Source organism: Gracilinanus agilis, chromosome 3, assembly GCF_016433145.1.
Source record: "Gracilinanus agilis isolate LMUSP501 chromosome 3, AgileGrace, whole genome shotgun sequence".
NCBI lineage: Eukaryota > Metazoa > Chordata > Mammalia > Didelphimorphia > Didelphidae > Gracilinanus > Gracilinanus agilis.
This window is the reverse complement of record NC_058132.1, coordinates 648,813,306-648,834,020: the sequence shown is the minus strand read 5'-3', so window position 1 is coordinate 648,834,020 and position 20,715 is coordinate 648,813,306. Positions and strand designations below refer to the sequence as shown.

Genomic DNA, 20,715 nt, shown 5'->3' with positions numbered 1-20,715 from the left:
CCTTGGGCAAGTCACTTGACCCCCATTGCCCACCCTTACCACTCTTCCACCTATGAGACAATACACCGAAGTACAAGGGTTTAAAAAAAAAGAAATTAAAAAAAGATAAGAAAAGAAAAGAAAATGTAAAAAAATTATTCTCAAAAACAGAAAGAAGCCGTTCAACCAGCCTTCTTTTGATCAGAGAAATGGGATCATGACCAAGGAGGAACAGAGCCTAGAAAGAACCACAGGCCGATTTTACTAATGAATATTGATTCAAATAATAATCATAATGATAAAGTGTTATCAAAGAGACTCCAGCAACATGTTTTCAAAATAATTCATTATGAACAACCTGGGTTTGTATGAGCTTTACAAGGATCACCCCAAATTGAGAAGGCAATTAGGATAACCAGATAAACTTCAAAAACAATAAAACTTACAATATTACATGGCTAGATGCAGAAAAAGCCCTTGGACAAAATAAGGCACTTACTGATGTTTCAAACTCCAGCCACTGAAAAACTCTTCTTTAATATCATTTTTTAAAATCTTGTTTTTAAACCCTTATCTTCTGTCTTGAAGTCAATACTGTGTATTGGCTGAAGAGTGGTAAGGGTGGGCAATGGGGGTCAAGTGACTTGCCCAGGGTCACACAGCTGGGAAGTGTCTGAGGCCAGATTTGAACCCAGGACCTCCCATCTCTAGGCCTGACTCTCCATCCACTGAGCTACCCAGCTGCCCCCTTTAATATTATTTTTTTAAAAGTAGGTATCTAAAAGCAAAAGCTAGTCTCATGTGCAAAAAAGATAAATGAGGATAATAAAAAGACTCATCATTATTATTTGGCCTAGAAATGACGGTTACAGCAATAAGATAAGAGCTAGATTAAAGGTATAAAGATCAGGAAAGGGGAAATAAAATTATCCATACACACAGGCAATATGGTAGTTTACCAAGAAAATTCCAGAGAAGCTAGCAAGGAAACTAATTGTGGTTATTCATAGCTTCAATATGTAGGAGGATACAAAATAAGCACCCACGAAATGAATATTTCATACAGTACTAGCAAAAACGAGGAGGAAATGACTGAAAGAAAAATGTCATTAAAAATAAACATAAAATACCCAAAATATCTGGGCATTAACCTACCAAGAAACAGGAGAATCTTCTAGAACCTCAAATACAAAATGCTCTTTCTAGAAATAAAGATGAGTAATTGCTTGTAGTTGGGGGCTATAGAGAATAAAAGAACGACAATATGCAGATTTAGGGCTGTGCCAATCATGCTACCAAGAGGATAATTTATCAACTTAGACAAAACAATAGCAAAATCCATTTAAAGAAAAAAAGGGGGCACAGCTGGGTGGCTCAGTGGATGGAGAGCCAGGCCTAGAGACAGGAGGTCCTGGGTTCAAATCCGGCCTCAGACACTTCCCAGCTGTGTGACCCTGGGCAAGTCACTTGACCCCCATTGCCCACCCTTACCATTCTTCTTCCTTGGAGCTAATAGTACTGACTCCAGGATGGAAGGTGAGGGTTTAATAAAAAAAAATAATAATAATAAATAAAAAAGGGGGGGAGCAGCTGGGTGGCTCAGTGGATTGAGAGCCTGGCCTATAGATGGGAGTCCTGGGTTCGAATATGACCTCAGACACTTCTTTGCTCTGTGACCCTGGGCAAATCACTTAATCCCCATTGCCTAGCCCTTACCACTTTTCTGCCTTGGAACCAAACCCAAGTATTGATTCTAAGATGGAAGGTGAGGGTTTAAAAAAAAAAATAAAAGAAAGAAAAAAGATCTAGAGCCTCCAGAAAAATAATGAGAAAAAGTGACAATGAAGGAGAATAGTGTTAATGGATCTCAAATTCTATTATAGGGAAATATCATCAAAGCTACTTAGATCTGATGAAAAACAGAAAAAGAGAGAGCTGAGAAGCCACACGGTATTGTGAATAGAGCTAGCCTTAGAGTCTGAGAGATTTGGGTCACTTTTGCCTCTGCCACATAATGGCTGTGCTCCAGAAAATTCCAAGACAATAGATTGCCAAGAGAACACACCTTTTTGCGTCAGGATAGGAAGCTCCTTCCAGTACTGGTGAAATCACAGGTCTAGCTAGGAAGAAACACAACCAAAACAAAAAAGTAAATTTGTGGAAGAGATTAGATAGTCAAGAACCTGAAGCAATCAAAAAGTTCAATAATCCCAAGAACATAATCTATGGGGAAAAGGACTCCACTGTTGTCAAGAATTGCTTGGAAAACTGTAAGGGGGTTTGGTAGCAATTAGATCCACACCAGCAGCCTAGACCACATGCTATATACTAAGGTCCTAAAGATAAAAGATCACATCATAAAAAAATTAGAGGAGAAGAAAATATTTTTCACAAGTATGCCCATGGGCAAACTTGTTAGGCAAAGAAAGGATAGAAAACATCACAAAAGACAAAAGAAATCATTCCGATACATAAAATTAACAAGTGTTTATGCAAAAAAGAAACTTAGACAAGTAGAATAAAATTAATTGTCAAGTGGGGAAAGAATCTTTGCACCAAATATATCTGATAAGAATTCAAGATAGAGGATATAAGAAACATTGCCCGATAGTCAAAAGATAGAAGCAGTTACCAAAAGAAGAAATTAAAACTATCAATGTCTATATTTTTATTTTATTTAATTTTTTTAAACCATCCATCTTGGAGTCAATATTGGCTCCAAGGCAGAAGAGTGGTAAGTGTCCGAGCTGGGAAGTGTCCGAGGCCAGATTTGAACCCAGGACCTCCCATCTCTAGGCCTGGCTCTCAATCCACTGAGCTACCCAGCTGCCCCCAATGTCTATATTTTTAAATGCCCCAATCACTGAAAAATAATGAATTGTATCCTAAATCAACTCTGTTTTACTTTGTAAAACCTCATATTGCCAAAGATGATAAGATGTTAATCTGTTTTGGAGCGACGTGGAAAGAAATACACATTAAACTACTGTTGATAAAGCTGTAGAGTAATCCAGCTATTAGGGCAGCTAGGTAAGTAGAATGCTGGGCCTGGAGTCAGGAAGACTCATCCTCCAGTGTTCAAATCTAGCATCAGACACGTAGTATGTGACCATGGGCAAGTCTCTTAACCTTGTTTGCCTCAGTTTCCTCATCTATAAAATGAGCCGGAGAAGAAAATGGCAAACCAGTCTCTGCCAAGAAAATCCCAAATGGAGTCACAAAAGAGTTGGACACTACTAAAATGCCTGAACAATGATTCAGCTCTTCTGGAAAACAATGTGGAATTATGCAAGAAAAGTTGCTAAACTACTCATACTTTTTTGACTTAACAATCCTACTACCAGGCATGTATGCCAAGGAGGTCAAAGATCAAAATAAAGGCTCCACATATTTACAGCAGCACTTTTTGTGATTGGAAAACAAAACACAAAAAACACTAGATCGTATTTTTTACTTTTTGTGTGTCTTTAGCATCTAGCAGAGCGCCTGGCGTGTAGCAAGTGCTCACTGCTGGATCGCCTGAAAAGCTCATCTGCTGCATGCCTGCAGGAGGGGAGAAGTAGTAGTCTCACCCCCTCTCCCTGGCCCCCATCTTTGGAATGTGGACACAGTTAGGCTTTTTTTTTTTTTTTTCAGCTTTACCCCTGTCTCAACCTACTGAGCTTGGTTCACTCTTTGTTTTTCTTTCTTTTCTTTCTTTTTTCACTGTTTTTGAGTTTGACTTACTCTCGTCACTGCCCTCAGTTCTACTCTCTGTAGTGGTTTCTCTTTATACTTGTATAGATTAGAACATAGGTGACTCAGGAGATTGAGAGCCAGGCCCAGAAATGGGAAGTCCTGGGTTCAAATCTGAATCAGATTATTGTTAGCTCCTTGACCCTGGGCAAGTCACTTAACCTCAATGGCCTAGCCCTTAACTCTCTTCCTACCTGGACCAATATATAGTAGTGATTCTAAAATGGAAAGTAAGGGGTTAAAAAAACCCATAGGGACCACACCATAACCCTAAAGGACAGTTTGCTCACTCATCCTACCAAAGAGCAACGGTTACTGGTTCACCTTTCCCTAAAGAAAAGCCCTAACCTTGCCTTTTGTTCCCCTTTGGGAAATCTCTAACAGTGTACAAATAAGTAAAAGGCTCTCTTATTTGGCCCGAGAGCCCCTGCCACAAAGCCAGCAGCCTGGATCCGTTGTTTCTAACCCTTTCTCTCCCTACAAACCCAGCCATAACTTTTGTGGTTTCCCATTCCCATTAGGGAAGTCTGCAAAGCAGGTGTTAGGACGGGTCAAAAACCTCACCTTAAGCTGGCATTGCAGGGGAATTCATCAGCAATGTAAACAAGCTGGGAAGCACAGATGAGCTTTGGACTTCAGTCTTTCAGAACCTGGAGAGGGAGGGAGACAAGAGCAGGAAAAATCCCAGGCTCGGGGTAGAGAAGAATAAAATATCCCCAGAAATGGCCGGCATATAAAGAACCAAAGGCATCATTCAGTTCTTTTTTTAAACTCCAACAACCCTTACCTGCTATCTTAGAAGCAATACTAGTGTCCATTCCAAGACAGAAGAGCAATAAAGAGTAGACATTGGGGAGTGAGTGACTTGTCCAGGAAGCCCTCCTGAATCCTGCCTAATTCTAGCACAGTTCTCTGTTGGTTAGCATCAGTTTATCCTGGATGTTTCTTGTTTGTGTGTAGATGTCTGCCTGTTGTCTCCCCATTAGACTGAGAGCTCCTCCAGAGCAGAGACTGTCTTTTATCTCTCTTTGTGTCTCCAGCACTTGGCATAGTGCCTAGCACATAGTAGGTGCTTAGTAAATATTGACTGACTAACTGATAAGTTTCCAGGGTCATTTCTTTGGTGGTTCTCCTAGATCTCCAGGACGCGCCAGTCCCCTAGTCATTTACCACTTGGAATACTTTGCCTAAGATGGAAGAAAAAATAAACACAAATGAGACAAAAGAAAGGAAAGCAGAGCTGGGTGTTCTGCCAGGCAGGAGACTGGGCAGCTGTACTCTTGTCCTCCTGACCGCTCACAGTAATCCTTGCCTCCATGACCCACCAGGAAGGAGGAATGTCAAAAGGGCTGAGGGAGGAGCTTAACTTTCCTTCTTTAAGTGAACTCACTCTGGGCTCTGTGCCTCCTGAGTCATCAGTCTTTCTGGCATGGAAACTGATTAGAAGCCCAGCAGAATGAACCCCAGAATCATCATGGCCAAACCAGGCTCCCAACGTGGCTGGGGGTGGGTTGGCAGCTCATGCTTCAGGGTCTGGACCTCTACGGGCAGGTCCTCCCCAGTGGGGGGGTGGCGGTGGGGCAAGAAGTGAGAGAGCCTGGACTGGCTGGTTTCTAAGCTCCTTTCTAGTGCTGTCAGCCTTACTGAACTGAATGGTAGGACCTTTGGAGGGAGACAGGATGAGCATCTCCCATCTTGTTCTTGAGAGAAAAACTGAAGCCAAAAAAGGCTTACTGAGTCATCAAAGGTGTTTTCTGGTTTCTCTCTCTTAGAGGCAAGGCAGGAGAGTGAATGGTCTTTGGACCTAAGAGGCAGAAAGACCTATTTGCAAATCCTGTCTCAGACACTTACTAGCTGTGTGACCCTGGTCAAGTCACTTAACCTATCTAAGTCTGTTTCCTCAATTATAAAACTAGGGATCATAATTGTACCTGTCTCCCCGGGGCTTACTGTAAGTATTAATGAGCTAATATTTATGCCTAGAACACAGTAGGTGCTTCCTTTCTTCCTTCCTCTTTCTTTCCTTCTTTCTTTCCTTCTCTCTTTCTTTCTTCCTTTCTTTCCATCTTCCCTTTCTTCCTTCCTTCCTTCCTTCCTTTCTTCCTTCCTTCCTTCCTTCCTTCCTTTCTTTCTTTTTTTCTTTCTTTCTTTCCTTCTTTCTTATTTTCTTTCTTTCTTTCTTTCTTTCCTTCTTTCTTACTTTCTTTCTTTCTTTCTTTCTTTCTTTCTTTCTTTCTTTCTTTCTTTCTTTCTTTCTTTCTTTCTTTCTTTCTTTCTTTCTTTCCTTCTTTCTTTTTTTCTTTCTTCCTTTCTTCCTTTCCTTCCTATGAAGAAAGCCTGCGTGACAAGGAGCCGTCTGGAGCTAAGTAATCATTATAACCAGAGCCAACATTTCTAGGAGCTTTTAAAGCTTGTCAAGCTTTTGACTCACATCCCCTCGTTCAAATACACCGGTGAGGTGGCTGCTGGGATTATCCTCTTTTGCCCATGAACGTTGTAGCTGCCCCTTTGAAAGAGAGGCAGAGGCAAAGGCTGAATTGCTACCTGTTCTGAGAGGCGGAGAGTGTTTAGAGGATAGAAGCTAGGCTTGAAGTATGGAGGAGGACCCGAGTTCGAACCCTACCTTCACGCTTACAAGCAGTGTGCCCCAGGGCCCCTCCCCCTCCGCCCACACCAAACAAGGGCTTTAGATCGAAGGGGTTCTCGGGCTTCTTTTGGAGGGCCCCGAGGTCCTTGCCTACTCTCAGAACCCAAGATCGGAGAGACCTCAGAGGTCAGGTAGTCCATCACCCTCATTTTACAGAAAAGGAAACTGAGGCTCAGACAGCAGCGACCCACGGAGAAGGAGAAGCTGGAGCCATTCTCCCTTAATCAATCACTGTAACTAGCTGGTTCCTCCTTAAGAGAGAGAAGAAAGGGGAGCCGGGCTCCTAACTGGCTTCTCTGACTCCGCCCCCGCCTCACTTCATTTTCCTTAGAAGGCTCTTTCTCTCCCTGCCCGTGTGTGTGAGTGTGTGTGTGTGTCTGTCTGTGTCTGTCTGTGTCTGTCGGTCTGTCCGTCCGTCCGCCGGCCCGTCCTTCTCCCGCAAAGAAAGTCCACGGACAAGCCCGAAGGCCGCGGGACGGTGGAGAGCCGTTGAGAGCCGCGGGGACTCGCCCGGGGAACCTCGCAGCGGACCGCCGAGAGCCGGGCGGAGAGGAGGCGTGTGTCTGTGCTTGGGTGTGTGTGAACGGAAGGAGATGCGCGGCCCCTGAAAGCCACCCTCAGCTTTGGGCTTCGCCCGGGGAGAAGATGCGCCTTGGGAGGTGAGGCTCGCCGGCTTCTCCGGAGGGCTCCCCGCGGAGGGAGGGGTCCTGGGGGCTCGCCTGCTCCTCGGTCCCTGGGCCAGGGCTGCACCTGTGTCCTGGGAACCCCCGAAAGCAGGCGGACTCCAGAGCAGCGCGGGAGGCGCCCGGAGAGGCACCGGGAACAGCCGCCCCGGCCGGCCTGACCCCGAGCCCGCTCTCCAGCCCTCCGGCTCCCCGGGGAGCTGCGAGGACCGGCCTTTGGCCCCGGGCGCTGGGCTGCTCTCCTGCGGTCGGTTCTCCGAGCTCAGACGCTCGGGCTGGGCACGAAGCTCCGCTGGGAGGGGAGGGCAGCCTGGAGTCTCCTTTCGGAAGAGGCTCCCCTCTGCGCCCCCGGACATCCCCGCCGGCCGGCCTGGGTCCCTCCTGGCTGGCTGGGGATGAGGCGGGCTTCCACTTCCAGAGGGCACCCGGAGAGAGGCGCTGGGGATGAATCATAGCGGGTGGGGTGGCTGCGAGGGGCCGTCCCGGGCTCAGCCGGCAGCCGGCGGGCGGGCGGGATGCCCCGAGGGGCGCACCGAGCCTCCCGGCAGGCTGGCAGCCGCGGCTTTGTCCCCTTCACAGATGGAGGTTCTGCGGCGCTCCTCGGTGTTCGCGGCGGAGGTGATGGAAGTGTTTGACCGCTCTCCCACCGACAAAGAGCTCGTGTCCCAGGCCAAAGCCCTGGGCCGGGAATACATCCACTCCCGGCTCATCCGGGCCGGCCTGGTCTGGAGCAAACCCGAGGCCAAGACCCCGACGCCTGGCGGGAAGCTGGCGGAGGTGGCCAGCATCCTCCTGCGGCTGGGTGAGTGGAGGCTGTGGCTGGGGGGCCTGATGCTAGGATGACTCAGTTGTAACCTGAGAAATGGGCCCATTTCCATTACCCTCACTCTTCTGGCTAATGGCCACCCCAGTGGGCTGGGCTTGGAGGCTGGGGCCCCAGTTCAAGTGCAGTTTCTGCTACTTCACAGTGGTGTGATAAGAGGCAGAGCCCTTAAAACATCCCCCTCCCCAACTCCCACAGCCTCAGTTTTCACTTCTGTAAAATGGAGCCAAACCATCGCCCAGGCCATGAGGAATGTATTTTGTGAATCAAAAAATGCTTCTTAAATATGAGCTATGTGGAAAGGATGCTACATTTAGAGTCCTAGGACCTGGGTTCAAATCCTAACTGCTACTAACTATAATCAGAGATGGAAGGGATGGTGGAGGCCATTCTTCCAGAGAAGGAAACTGAGGCCCAGAAAAGGGAAGTCACTGGTTCATCAGTACAGTAGGAAGGCAGGCAGGATGGCTTCTCTAGCTGCCTTGGGGGATGGGAAGAGGAGCCAGGCATGCCAGTTTCCTCATCCATTAGGCCTGCCTGGAGGGAGCTAGCCTGGGGGAAGACCTGAGCCCCAGAAGGTGCAAGGACCATCCCTGTTTCATGATTTTATCCAGTGACGACAGAAAGGCGGGTTCCTGGGTGGGGCCGTGCCTGCCGCCCATTTTCAGTTTGGAGGTTCTCAGTTTCCTGCCCATTCTCCCTCACAGTCAAGTTTCTGATAAAGCTTGAGGCCCACGGGGGTGGGGTTGATGGCTGGGGGGCCCAGCTCCCCCTCCCTCCCCGCCTCTGAAGGCCAAGTTCATGGGCCAGTGGTCCTCTGCTCATGCTGGCTGTGCCTCCATTCTCTGCCTCTGACTGGAATGGGAGAAGGTAGCCGGATGCACAAGGGTGCCTGGGATACCAGGGCAGAAATGGAGATGATCCTCGCCCTCTAGAAGCCTATGGCCGTGCCCCTCCCCACCCCCACCCCCCAGCCTCGTAGAGCCCAGGCCTGCCTCCCTCCTTCCTTTGCTTCCTGGTTGCATCTCCGAGGGGGGAAAGCTGAAGGCTCCTGCCCTGGCCTGAGCCTGGGCCTCGGGGAGCCGAGGGAGCTCCCTTCAGGAGGGCTCCCCCAGCCTCCTGGCTCAGACCTTTCACCAGCTGCTAAGCCTGCCCCAACAATTCCTCATTCCTGACTGTTTGCTCAGCTCCCCTGACTCAGAACTGCGGGCCTGGTCCCTCATGACCAACCACCCCCTGTTCCTTCCACTGCTTGGATCCGGGGGCCTGAGCCTGGCATCTGCGGCCGCTCCGCCACAGGAGAGGGCCAAGGGAAGGGAGAACCTGCCACGTGGGAAAGAACTGATCAAAGGGGCAGAATTAGAAACGAGAATCCGGGGCACGGCCCAGCCCCAGAAAAGGGACTTCCTGGGGCTTCTGAGGAGGAGTGGAGGGCATTTCTGGGGCACTCTGCAAAGAGCGGCTCCTCTCCTCTCCGTTTTGTAGATGAGGAAACCGAGGCACGCAGAGGTCCGGTGACTTGCCTAGAATCACACAGCTAGGCTGCGTTTGAGCTCAGGTCTTCCTGATAAGTCCAGGCCCCCAGGCTCTGGGCACTGCAGCCCCGTGGAGCTGCTTATGACTTTCCCTAGGCCGGGAGCCCCCCCTTCATCAGTCAGGCCACAAGCATTTCTGGGCCTGTGACAGGGCCTCGAGAGGAGGCCCAGAGGGGTCCCGATGGAGCTTTGCTCTTGCCGGACTCCCCAGAAAAGGCAGTTCCCGGCCCTCCCCAGGCACCGCAGCTCCCGGGTTCTCAGGCATTTAAAAAAGGAAAGACTTGGATTTTTCCCAGCACCTAACCCAAGCCATCCCCCTGGCACTCGGGTCCTTTGCCCCTTGCCCAGGCCTCTGTGGGAAGGGAGGCCAGCGCCTCGCTCCATCACACACTCAAGCGCTATCATTCCCCCTCCCCAAGTGGAATGACCCCATTTCCTTTAGCCTTTTCTCCCAGGCTCTATTTCTAGTCTCAGTAATTGTTCTCCTTTGGATTCCCTCCAAACTCTCCATGCTTCCCAGGAGGGCCCAGGGCTAGTGACCCCCTCAGGCCCCTTGGCCTGCCCAGCGGCCCTCCTCCGACATTTGACTAACATGTGAGACCAGTGGAATGAGTTCAAAGTAGCCTGGGTTCAAATCCTGCTTCTGACACCCGGTGACCTTGGGTGAGACCCTCTGTGCCTCAGTCTCCTCATCTGTAGAATAGATGATTCCCTCAGCCAGTTGTGAGGCTGCTTGCAAATCTTGTCTATAAACAAAGCACTCTGCTGGCTCCGAAGGGCTCCGACCACGCCAGTTTTATGGGAGTGAGCTGGCAGCCAATACTCTAAAAAAGGCCCCATTCCACAGACGAGGAAACTGAGGCTCAGAGAGCCCGAATGACTTGCTAAACAGCAACACCAGACAGACAGATCACTTTCCTAGGTCTAGACAAGCTCTGATTTTCTACTGTTTTTCAAAATGTAATCACTGGCTCTCCAGAGTCTCATATCTGATGCTTATGAACACTTGTGACTCCTGGAGATGGTCGCTGAGCCTCTGCTAATGTTTCCAAAGATGGGGAGGTCACTACCTTACAAAGCCGCACATTCCAGCGTTGGGCAGGTCTCATTGTTCTGTCTTTCTCCCCAGCCTGCCCCTCCCCTTTCAGGGCTTTTCTTTGAGCTGAGGATTATTTTATTTTAATTAAGAGCCAAGAAGAACATTAAAGGGATTAAATTTCATCTGGGCAAGTTGGCGGGTCATTCTATACTCAACCAGACGCTGGCTTCAAAGGCATTGGCTCTGGGCCCTGATGGTGGCGTCTACAGACTTGTCAGTGGCCTTTTTACAAATGTTTGTTTATTAGAGGAGCCAGCCTTGGAGGAATAGTCCAAAGGATGGTAAACTCGGAGTCAGGAAGACCTGAGTTCAAGTCTGACCCAATGGGTGACCCTGGGCAAGCCTCATTTTCTTTCTCTGTAAAATGAAGGGACTGGCCTTGATGGCCCCTAAAGTGCTCTCTGCAGCCTCAGTTTCTTCCTCTATAAAATGAAAGTACCTCCCTCCCAGGGTGGTTGAAGTATTTGCAAACCTTTAAGTGTAACGTAAATGCTAGCTAGGATTAGCTATTGTTTTCTAGTCCAGTTTACAGAGGTAGAAACTGAGGCACGAGAAAGGTTCAGTGGCTTCCCCAAGGTCACACATCCTCACCCCAGTTCCTGCACACAATCAATGCCTCCTAAGTGCTTATTGATTGACTGACTGATACAAAGCAAGCCTTCTTTTAGTGGGGATCCCGGAGAGGAGGTTGGACATCGAATAGAGAGAGCCCTGTTTGGGTGCAGACTGGACTCCATGACCCTCGATTTTCCTTCATTCTCAGGTCCCAAGCTTCAGGCCCTCCTGGTCAGCTATTAGTAAATGGCTGGGTGGTGTGGCCTTGGACATTTCACTTGGGATCATAGATTGGGAGCTGGAAGGGATTTGAGGAGCTTTGGAGGATTTATGGAAGATTTATTTTAGGAAGGAGTAAACCGAGGCACCCGGGGCGGAAGGGGGCAGAGCCTGGGGTTGACCCCTGGGGTCTTCTGCCGCCTTACTTAATGCACTTTGAGGTCTCAGTTTCCCCAGCTGTCAAAACTGTGCTCCCTGAACTCTCCTCGGCTCCCAGGCCCTCAAGGTGGTGGGTCCAAACCTGGGCTGGGTGCGGGCCGTGTCCTCACCTCCTCACTCCTGGTATGTCTCCTTGTTGCAGGGGATGAGCTGGAGTACATCCGGCCCAACGTCTACCGGAACATCGCACGGCAGCTCAACATCTCCCTGCAGTCCGAGAGCGTGGTGACGGACGCCTTCCTGGCCGTGGCCACGCAGATCTTCGCAGCAGGTAGAGTGCCCGGCTGGGCATCCCCAAGGGTGGAGCTCTGGGGCTGGCAGGGTGCTGGGCACGGCGCTGGGCACGGATGGTTGTAGCGTTGGGCGGAGCAGTGCCCAGCCATCCGGTCCAGGGGAGGCCGCTGAGGTCAGCCCAGCTGGCTCATCAGGGATGGGAGCCTCACAAACCAATGAATGAGGGAGGGAGGGAGGGAGGGAGGGAGGGAAGGAAGGAAGGAAGGAAAGAAGGAAGGAAGGAAGGAAGGAAGGAAGGAAGGAAGGAAGGAAGGAAATAGTTGAAGAAGCACTTACCACAGCCAGGCACCATGTGGGACCAAACGCCAAAGGAGAGAGTCTGGGTCCCAGGAGCCCCAGGGGCAGTGAGTGGGACCACAGGGCTGTTCCCTCTTTCCAGAAACAATGGCAGCATGGATGAGAGAATTGTAGTGGCTTAGTGGATTTTGTTCTGGACTTGGGAAATAGGAAGTCCTGGGTTCAAATCCCCCTCAGACATTTCCTAGCTGTATGACTTGGCCAGGTTACTTCCTCTCTTCTAGGTCTGGCATCCTCACCTTTCCAACGAGGGGGTTGGATGGGGGAGGATAAAGGTCCCTTTTAACCCCAGACCTCGTCATGAGAGGAGAATCAGGCTATGCCCCATGATCCTTTGCCCCAGGAGGGTGCCGTGGGGATGGGTGCTGGAGCCCACTGGGAGAGACCACTCAAGTTCTCAGTGTGAGCAATGCTACCCCCCCCCCCCCCCACCCGGGGCTGGATTGCTTTGTTGATCCTTTAAACCTAAGGAACTCAAGGAGGAAAATGTGAACCCTCCGTGGTAAACTGGGAGGCGGCTGCGTGCCAGGCTGCCTCGGCTTAGATTCTCTTCTCATATCCATTCTAAGACAGCAGAGAAGGGGTTACCTATCGTCATAACACACAGCAAATGTATGGGGGTGCTATTCCTTTTTGGGGAGCCGGTTGTTAAACGTTTCCTGGCACAGCCCCAGATCTAGCGCATGCTCTCCTCGGGTAGGAGCCACGTAGAGCAGGCTGGAGAAGTTTGGGCGGTAGCCCGTCCCAAGGCAGGAGTTCTAAAGCTGGGGTTTACCCTGGGAGGGAGGGCATCCTGGGGCACAAATTCTGGCCATCTGGGAGAGTAGCTTTGGGCCATGTGGGGAGAAGAGAGGGAGCTGCTGCAGGGTGGATGACAAGATGGCCCCAGTGGGTGACCCAAGAAACCAAGAGGCTGAAAAGCCAGGCAAGCTTGGCTCCTGGTCCTGCCTTGGGCATCCCTAACTGTGCGGCCCTGAGACAGTCACCCAATCTCTCTGTGACTCGGGCACCTCAGAGATGACAATTGGCTAAACAATTGTTGCTGGGCAAAGGTGGAAGGAATTTCCACACTGTGTACAATGAAAACAGGACCACAATTTAGCACCCAAACAATTCCATTTGAAATGGCCGCCCCAGGGGACTTAGACCTGAAGGGAACCCCAAGATCTTCGGTTCAGGATATGGCCAGGTGGAATTCTCTCCTTCCCCAATGACAGACTGACCTCCTGGAAGGAGCTGGGGCTGGACGGGGCACTCTCCTTTCCCCAGACAATGAATGCCTTTGAACAGCCTCCTCTCTGGGAACTCCCATTTTGGGGGTTTTCCAGAAGGCCCAGGACTATTAAAATGGCAATTCTGGAGATTGAGTCGAGTATAGATTCCACAAATGTGTCCGGCCTTGGGGTGGCCCCTGGCTGAGGACCCAAGAGGAGACGTTGCCTGTTCATCCAGGATTCCTTCTGAGGTCTCCTTTGTTTCCCAGAAATGTTAAAAATGCTCCAGCCGCTGGGAAACTGCTTGGCCAGCCTGGCCATAAGCCCATGGCCTGTCTCCCCTCTGGCCAGATGGCCAGTTCTGTCCTTTCTTTGGCGAGCCGGAGCCAACCATGGCTGGTGTCTGGCCTGAGAAGAATGGGGCTCAGGGAGGAGCGAGCTCCTGGGCTCTCTAGAGGCTGTGGCTCGGCACCCTCTGCTCATCCCCTGGAATGTAGGGGAGCTCCTCCTCACCCCTGGCAGTGCCCAGGCTGGAAGCGTCTACGGGCCTGACACTGAGTCATCCCAAGGTTTCCTCCACTCTGAATGAGGTCACCAAGCCTCCACCGGGAGAGGAGAGGGTGTGACGGCACCCATCTATCTCCCATGAAAGGGAAGGGGGCGATTATGGTGCCGGAGCTCAGAGAGTTCCCACACTCTGGAGCACAAACAGGCAGTGGGAGTCCGGTTTTTCCTTTGCGTGTTGTAACATACCTGACAAATTGGAAGCACACGCTCTGGAGTGTCAAAGCATTCACTGAGTACCAGAGACAGAGAGAATTCAAATGCCTGAGAAATGCCCTGCTGGGCATCTAGTTTTTGCATCAAGATAAGCATTTTATTGTGACTTAAAGGCAGCTAAGTAATTCATTTTTTAGTTCATTTATTTAATTAATTGATTTAGAATGTTTTCCCAGGATTCCACGATTCATGTTCTTTCCCTCCCCTCCTCCCACCCCCTCCCGTAGACAATGAGCAATTCCATGGGTTTTACATGTATCACTGATCAAGACCTATTTCTATATTATTGGTATTTGCACTGGGGGGATTGTTTAGAGTCCACGTCCCCAATCACATCCCCATTGAGCCAAGCAGTTGTTTTTCCTCATAGATGTTTTCAATTCATTGTCTTCTGAGTTTGTGTCTTGAGCTTCCCCGTCACCATAGCAGCTCTTTATGGTTGGAGTCTGTTTTGTTTGCTAGTTTTTCTAGCCCGTTTAATGACTGGATTTTATGTTATGGGGTGAGGGATGGTCCGATGTGCACTTCTGTCCTTTTATGTCCTGCTGCTGCTGCTTCCACAGCTCCGTTTGGGAACCAGCAAGCTTTTGGTGTTTCTGAAATGATGTGATCCAGGGAGAGGTCAAACTCTACACCTTGGGTTGGGTGTGTTGGCTTGTGTATGCTTGAGGTTCTTCAGGTCCGAAGAGAGGGAACTGCTGGCTCCTCTTTGGTCTTGATCTTCTGCCCTGTGCTGTGTGGATTTTAAAATTACTATACAAGAACTAAATATTATATTTCATGAAGTTTCATTAATAATAAACTAACATAAAAAACTAGAGTAAAAAGGTGCTAAACTAACTTCAGCCGTGCTCGTGAAGAGGAGAGCGAGAGGGAGGAGCTACAGAACCCATAAAACAATAACGTGACCACGAAAATGTGGAGGCGCAGGAGAGATTAAAGGGAATTTGGGGAAATACTAAGGGACTTCTGGGGGATGAAGTCCAAGGTTCAAAATCTCCATTTATACACCTGCAAATATATGTGTGGGGCTAAAGGTTGGGTCTGAGTGGAGGCTGTAGCCCTGGGCTCTGACGCACAGCTGAATGTCTGGAATTTGTTATTGCTCAGTCCTCAGTGGCATCCTGCATCTTCAGCTGCTCCTCTGTACTGTGGATCTGTGACCCAGTACTGGGTCATTGGTGATAGTGTTGCTAGATGGCACCCCTTCTTGCTCCTGGCACCAGTTGAGGGACATCCTGGGTTCTCTTTCTGCCCTGGTGCTTCCTGCCCTACTGCTCTGTGTCCGTCTGTGTTCCATCCCTGGGTGTTGTAAAGCTCCCTACTGCTCCTGGCTAGCTCCCCCACCCCTTCCCCAGCATCCACATACCTCTCTGCCTTTCTTCTTACGTTTTTCTTGGCTAGAAAAATGACTCCATCAGCCTTGGTGTCCTCATCTGTCAAATACAGACAATAATACATACCACATATTCCTCTCTACATGGGGATTGCTCGCTAAGCTGTTGTTTACATTGTACCTTAGGGGCTTCAAAGCACTTTACAAATACCCCATTTAACCCTCAAAACAACCCTAGGGGGTAGGTTGCTATTAGTACACCCATTTTACAGATTAGGAAACTGAAGTGAGAGAAATTAAGTGACTTGTCTGAGGCCACACAACTTGCAAGTGTCTGATGCGGCATTTGAACCTGGGTCTTCCTGACTCTATTTCCAAAGTTTTATGTGCTGCCTCTAGATAATATGCCGCTTCTAGTTGTTAGTGAGATCATGGGTGTTGACTGCTTTGTAAGCTCTGAAGTATTATGTAAATAATAGTGATTTGTGTTGGGTTTCCAGTTTCTTGCTATTATAAATAGCGCTGCTGGTAATCTTTTTGATTAGGCAGGGATTTATTTTTCTTTATTCTGAAAAACGACAGGCTTTAAGGATGCCTTATGTTTTTTTTATCACTGTATTTTCTGGGCATCATTCACTCTGCCCCACCTTGCACTTCCCAAATAGACCTTCCCTCAGAACAGAAAACTAGTAGAGCAAAACCATAAAACCAGTTACCAACCAGGCCAGTGATTTCTGCTGGTGGATGAGACCCGAGAGGCATATTTAGATATAAGCCAAGAAGGGTGGTCCCCAAGGCAAAGGATGGTTGTGTTTCTGCCTCCTGGCTGCAAAATGGCACCAGTGTCTTCACAAGTTGTCAGCTTCCTTCGTAACTTTTTCAGCTGGGCTAACGGCCATTCCTGTATGCCCACCCTCGCTTTTCTCCTGGACGAAGCAGAACATCTCCAAGGGTGGCTCCAAGACTGGCTGCAGTTATGTTCCAAGAGACTCGGACAAGTACCTCGTGGCCCCGAAGCCACGGGGACATTCTGGGGCTGCTTGCTTAATCTCTGACCAGGTGATGTTGGAACCGAGATGGCATGACAAAGCTGAACTTGGGGCTTTCCTGGACGTTGCGTTTCTCCAGTTTGTTCAGTAGTTACGAGATCAAGATCACTGGGTGGATTCCTAGATGGGGCACTTAGCTTTATGGGGTCCCCTGGCTGCAGACACCACAAACCCAGGGCAGCTGCTATTCCAGCTTGTGCCGTTGGTCCTATGGGCTGACTGGACAAGAGGGTGGATGAATCAGGTGGAAGAGAGAAGAAGAGAATAAACACTATCGTACCCACTTTGTGCCAGAAGCTGTGTTAAGCGCTTTATAAAATTCATCTCATTTGACCCTCACAAAAATCCTGCAAGGGAGGTGCTAGTATTGTTTTGTCCATTTTATAGGTGAGGAAACTGAGGCAAACAGAAGTTAAGCGATTTGTCCAGGGATCCAGAGATAGGAAGTATCTGAGGTCAGATTTGAACTCGGATCTTCCTGCTTGAGGACCAGTGCTCTACCCACTGTACTACCCAGCTACCTTGGTGCAGCTCCATCCCTCCTGTTGGGGCAGGGTGAGGGGGTAGAGAAGCACGAAGATACGAAGTCAGTGCACAGCCCACATGAGTTTAAGGGGAGCGTTCTTGTTGCTGGGTTAACTTCCTTTAGCATTATAAGGAAAGTGCTTATAGAGTTAGCTAAAATGTATGGGAGATCTGAGCGGAATCTTCCGGGCTCACTTCCCTAACTCCCACTCGCAGGGCTGGGCCGTGCTCCCAGAGGCCAAAGAAGGAGGAGGCAACTCACAGAAATAGGGTGCAAAGGCTTGGGGTCCCTGGGGTGCAGCAGCAGGGCAGCACAGCAGGGGAGGCTGGTGGGTCTTGGCAAGCAGTGGCAGAGATGGTCCTTGCCCAGTGCCTGGGTGGAAGGGGATGGTGGAAAGAGCCCTCGCCGTAGGATAAGGGAGCCTGGTTCTGACCCTCAGAGGCTGTGGGGACCTCGGACAAGTCACTTAATGATAACTACGACGATAGTTGGTATTTAGGAATATTTTCAGGGGTACAGTGGGCTTTGTTACCTTGCTGGATTCTCCCTCAGCCTCGGTTTCCCCATATATAAAACGGGCACTGTGCTTGGGAATAAAAAAGGAAGACGGAAACAGCAACCACGCCAGAGTCAACATCTCCTCCCTTGGGTCCAAGGGCAGAAGAAGCCCTTCAGGTCAGACCACCCGTTTTAGCTGGAAACGTCGAGGCAGTATCACGAAGGAAGGTTACGAGGAGGAGGAAGCCATCTGGTGACAGTCCAGGGTCAGAGATTCTCGGATTCTCATGAGTGTTTTGGTTTGCTTTTCTGGGCTCCTCTTCATTCCTGCCGCCCATCCTGCAGTTCAAGCTGCACATTCCTCCATCCTTTGGAGGCGGAGGCACAGAGCCCAAGGCCTGACTCCTTGGCTTGGTTTCCTCCTTGGGGCTGCCGTCCCCTCTGCTGCAGGCCAGCTCCAGCCTCCCGCCTGGCTTGTACTCGCTTTGGGAGGTCAGGAGAAAAATCACCCAATTCTGTTCAGCCTGGCCAGCTGGGGAGGGAAAGATCCCAAACCCAGATACGGAATTGGGCTGAGAGGAGCCAGCTGGAACCGCCAGAGACTCTCCAGCGATTTCAGGCAGCCGTTTATTCTGAAAAGAACAGGTAAATGGGAGTGGGCAGAGTCCACTTCCAGAAAGAGGACAGGAATAACCTAAGCTCGGCCTAAGAAATGCCATCCTGGCCAGGGACCGAGTGCAGATGAGCTGGGAGAGGAGCTGCGCTGAAGGCGGAGGGTGCGAGGGTGAGGGCGTGTGGGCACCCCAAAGGGGGCACGACAGTGTGGGTGGGGAACCGAGCTCTTCTCTGGGATGCTGGAGGGAGGCCCCTTCCCACTCCAAGAGTCTACGAAACACGAGACATTCACGAGATGCGACTTCTATCCGAGGGGAGGTCGAACATTTTCTCCCAGAGTCCAAATTCCAAAGATACCCACCGGGCCTTCTAGGGGAAGGAGTTCGGGTTTCCAGGACTGGGCGGCCCTCATCATCTTCCAAACCCTTCCAGCGTGACCCCCTGAGGAGTACTCTGGGAATGTCCTTCCTGCTCAGCGGACTCTGGAAACTCGGCACCCCGGAGAGGTGGGAGCTTTACCCGGGAGAGGCTGAGGCCTGCTCCAGCTCCGATCTTTGACGCGCCTGCCTTCGACTCCCCCAATTCTGCCTCCTCTTGCTTGGTGCCCCTGAAACTACCATCTTGGAGGACCCGCTAGCTTCATTTCTTCCCATCTGGAAAAGCACACACGGAATAGCCGAGCTGGAAGGAGTTCTGGGCTCTTCCGGACGGTTCACTTGTTCTTTGTGGCCCCTGAGGGGCTTTCTTGGCAGGGGTGCCAGCATGGCTTGCCATTTCCTTCTCCAGAGCCTAGTTCGTACCAAGCAGAGATCCCTCTGTGCCCTACCCGACAAGGGGTTGTCCAGCCTTTGCTTTGAAGACTCCTGGGGATGGGGAGCTCATTACCTTTCCAGATAGGCTCGGTATTTGTTAGGGAGAAGCTTCTCCTTCCCCCAAGCCTTTGCCACCGCCTCTCCTCCAATGATTGAAGACAACTATCCTGGCTTCTCCGGATAAGCATCCAGAAACGATTTCCCTCTGTGGAGATTTGTGGTTGTCAGCAGGAAGATCACCCCAACCTGTTCTTTTTGACTGAGACCTGAGGGGTGCCATAGTTTAAAGGGGCCAAGCAGGGTCGTGGTGCCCACCTGCCGTCCGAGCCCCAGGGGAGGCCGAGGCTGGCCACGGCTGGAGCTTAGGGGTTCCGAGCTGCATTGGGCTAAGCCCGTGAGGTGTCTGCACAAAGAGTACTCCCGGATGAGCGGTAGAAGGAGCAGCCCAGTGACTAGTCTCTGAACCTGCAGCCTGAACAAGCCGGGGACATCTAGCCTTAATAAACACACGGACGGACGGACGGACGGACAGATGGACAGAGAATCAATTTCAACATTTTCACGAAACTTCTTGGAAGTCGATGTGGCCCATCGGGGAGTGAGACTGGCCGTGTGTCCTCATGCTGCCTGTGTGCCCTGGGGCAAGGTGCTTGATTTCCCTGGGCCTCAATTTCCCTCTCTGTACAATGAGGGGTTAGCCTCGAGGGCCTCTGAGAGGGGTCCCTTCCAGATCTCCAGCTAGGCCCCGCTGCTCCTTCCTCCGGCCCCTGTTGGGAAAGGGGAGATGACCGCTGCAGGGGGACCCCCAAAGGGGCCGGGGCTCATTCTCTTCCCACGGCCACTAGGAACTGGGCCCAGGGACCAAACCGAGGGAACAGCTTTGGTTCCAGCGATGCCTCTCTGGCCTGGATCTCTTTCCTTGCTCCCACATCTCCTGAAGTTGTTGCTGTTGTTGTTCCGTCTTTTCAGTCATGTCTGACTCTCTGGGACCCCCCATTAGGGATGTTCTTTTCTTTTTTTTTTTTGTCCCATTTTCTTTTTTTTTTCTTTTCCTTTTGAATATTTTCCCATAGTTACATGTTTCATGTTCTTCCCCTCCCCCCAAACCCCCCCTGAGCCCCCCTTAGCCGACGCCCAATTCCACTGGGTTTTACATGTCTCATTGATTAAGCCCTAATTCCATATTATTGATAGTTGGGTTAGAGTTATCGTTTAGTGTCTTCATCCATTGGGGATTTTCTTGGCAGAGATACTAGAGCGGTTTGCCATTTCCTTCTCCGGCTCATTTTACAGATCAGGAAACTGAGGCAGATGGTTCACTGACTTGCCCAGGGTCGCACAGCTCGGAAGTGTCTGAGGCCAGATTGGAACCCAGGATCTCCTGTGTCCAGGCCTGGCATTCTAACTCTAGCCACTGAGCCACCTGCCTAGCTGCCCTTCCACATATTCTTTTGTTCTGAGGTGGCTGAAGGACTTTTATTAGAAGAGGTCCCAGAAAGAAAAGTGGTGACGTCTGAGTGGTTGAAGGGAGCCCTCGGAGCTCGATCCGGGCCCCAGCAGGCCCCCCGCTTCAGGGGTTTGGCAGAGCCTCCTCCGGAGAGCCACTGACGCTTTTTAGACATAAACGTTTCCTTCTTCCCCAGACTAGCCTTCATACAGTTTTTCAGAGCCTCCTCTTTAGCCCTCGAAGCAGGACGGTGCGTGGGGTCCCAGGCAGAAGAGGGGCCTCCCCAGGGAGGAACGGCTCGTTCTTTTTAATGGTGTTTTCGTCACGGTCTGCATTTCTGAGGCCAGATAGGA

The 20,715-nt window shown here is 50.4% G+C and overlaps 1 protein-coding gene across 1 annotated transcript in view; it reads left to right on the top strand.

The window, feature by feature from the left end:
- The first annotated feature begins 7,008 nt into the window (after window positions 1-7,008).
- Window positions 7,009-20,715, top strand: part of BOK (BCL2 family apoptosis regulator BOK) — a 29,514-nt gene continuing 15,807 nt past the window's right edge. Inside the window, exons 1-3 of the mRNA XM_044667669.1 lie at window positions 7,009-7,020; window positions 7,624-7,846; window positions 11,637-11,765. Of these exons, the coding sequence (XP_044523604.1) occupies window positions 7,624-7,846; window positions 11,637-11,765 (352 nt within the window). The 5' untranslated portion in view covers window positions 7,009-7,020. The remainder of the gene's footprint in view (window positions 7,021-7,623; window positions 7,847-11,636; window positions 11,766-20,715) is intronic.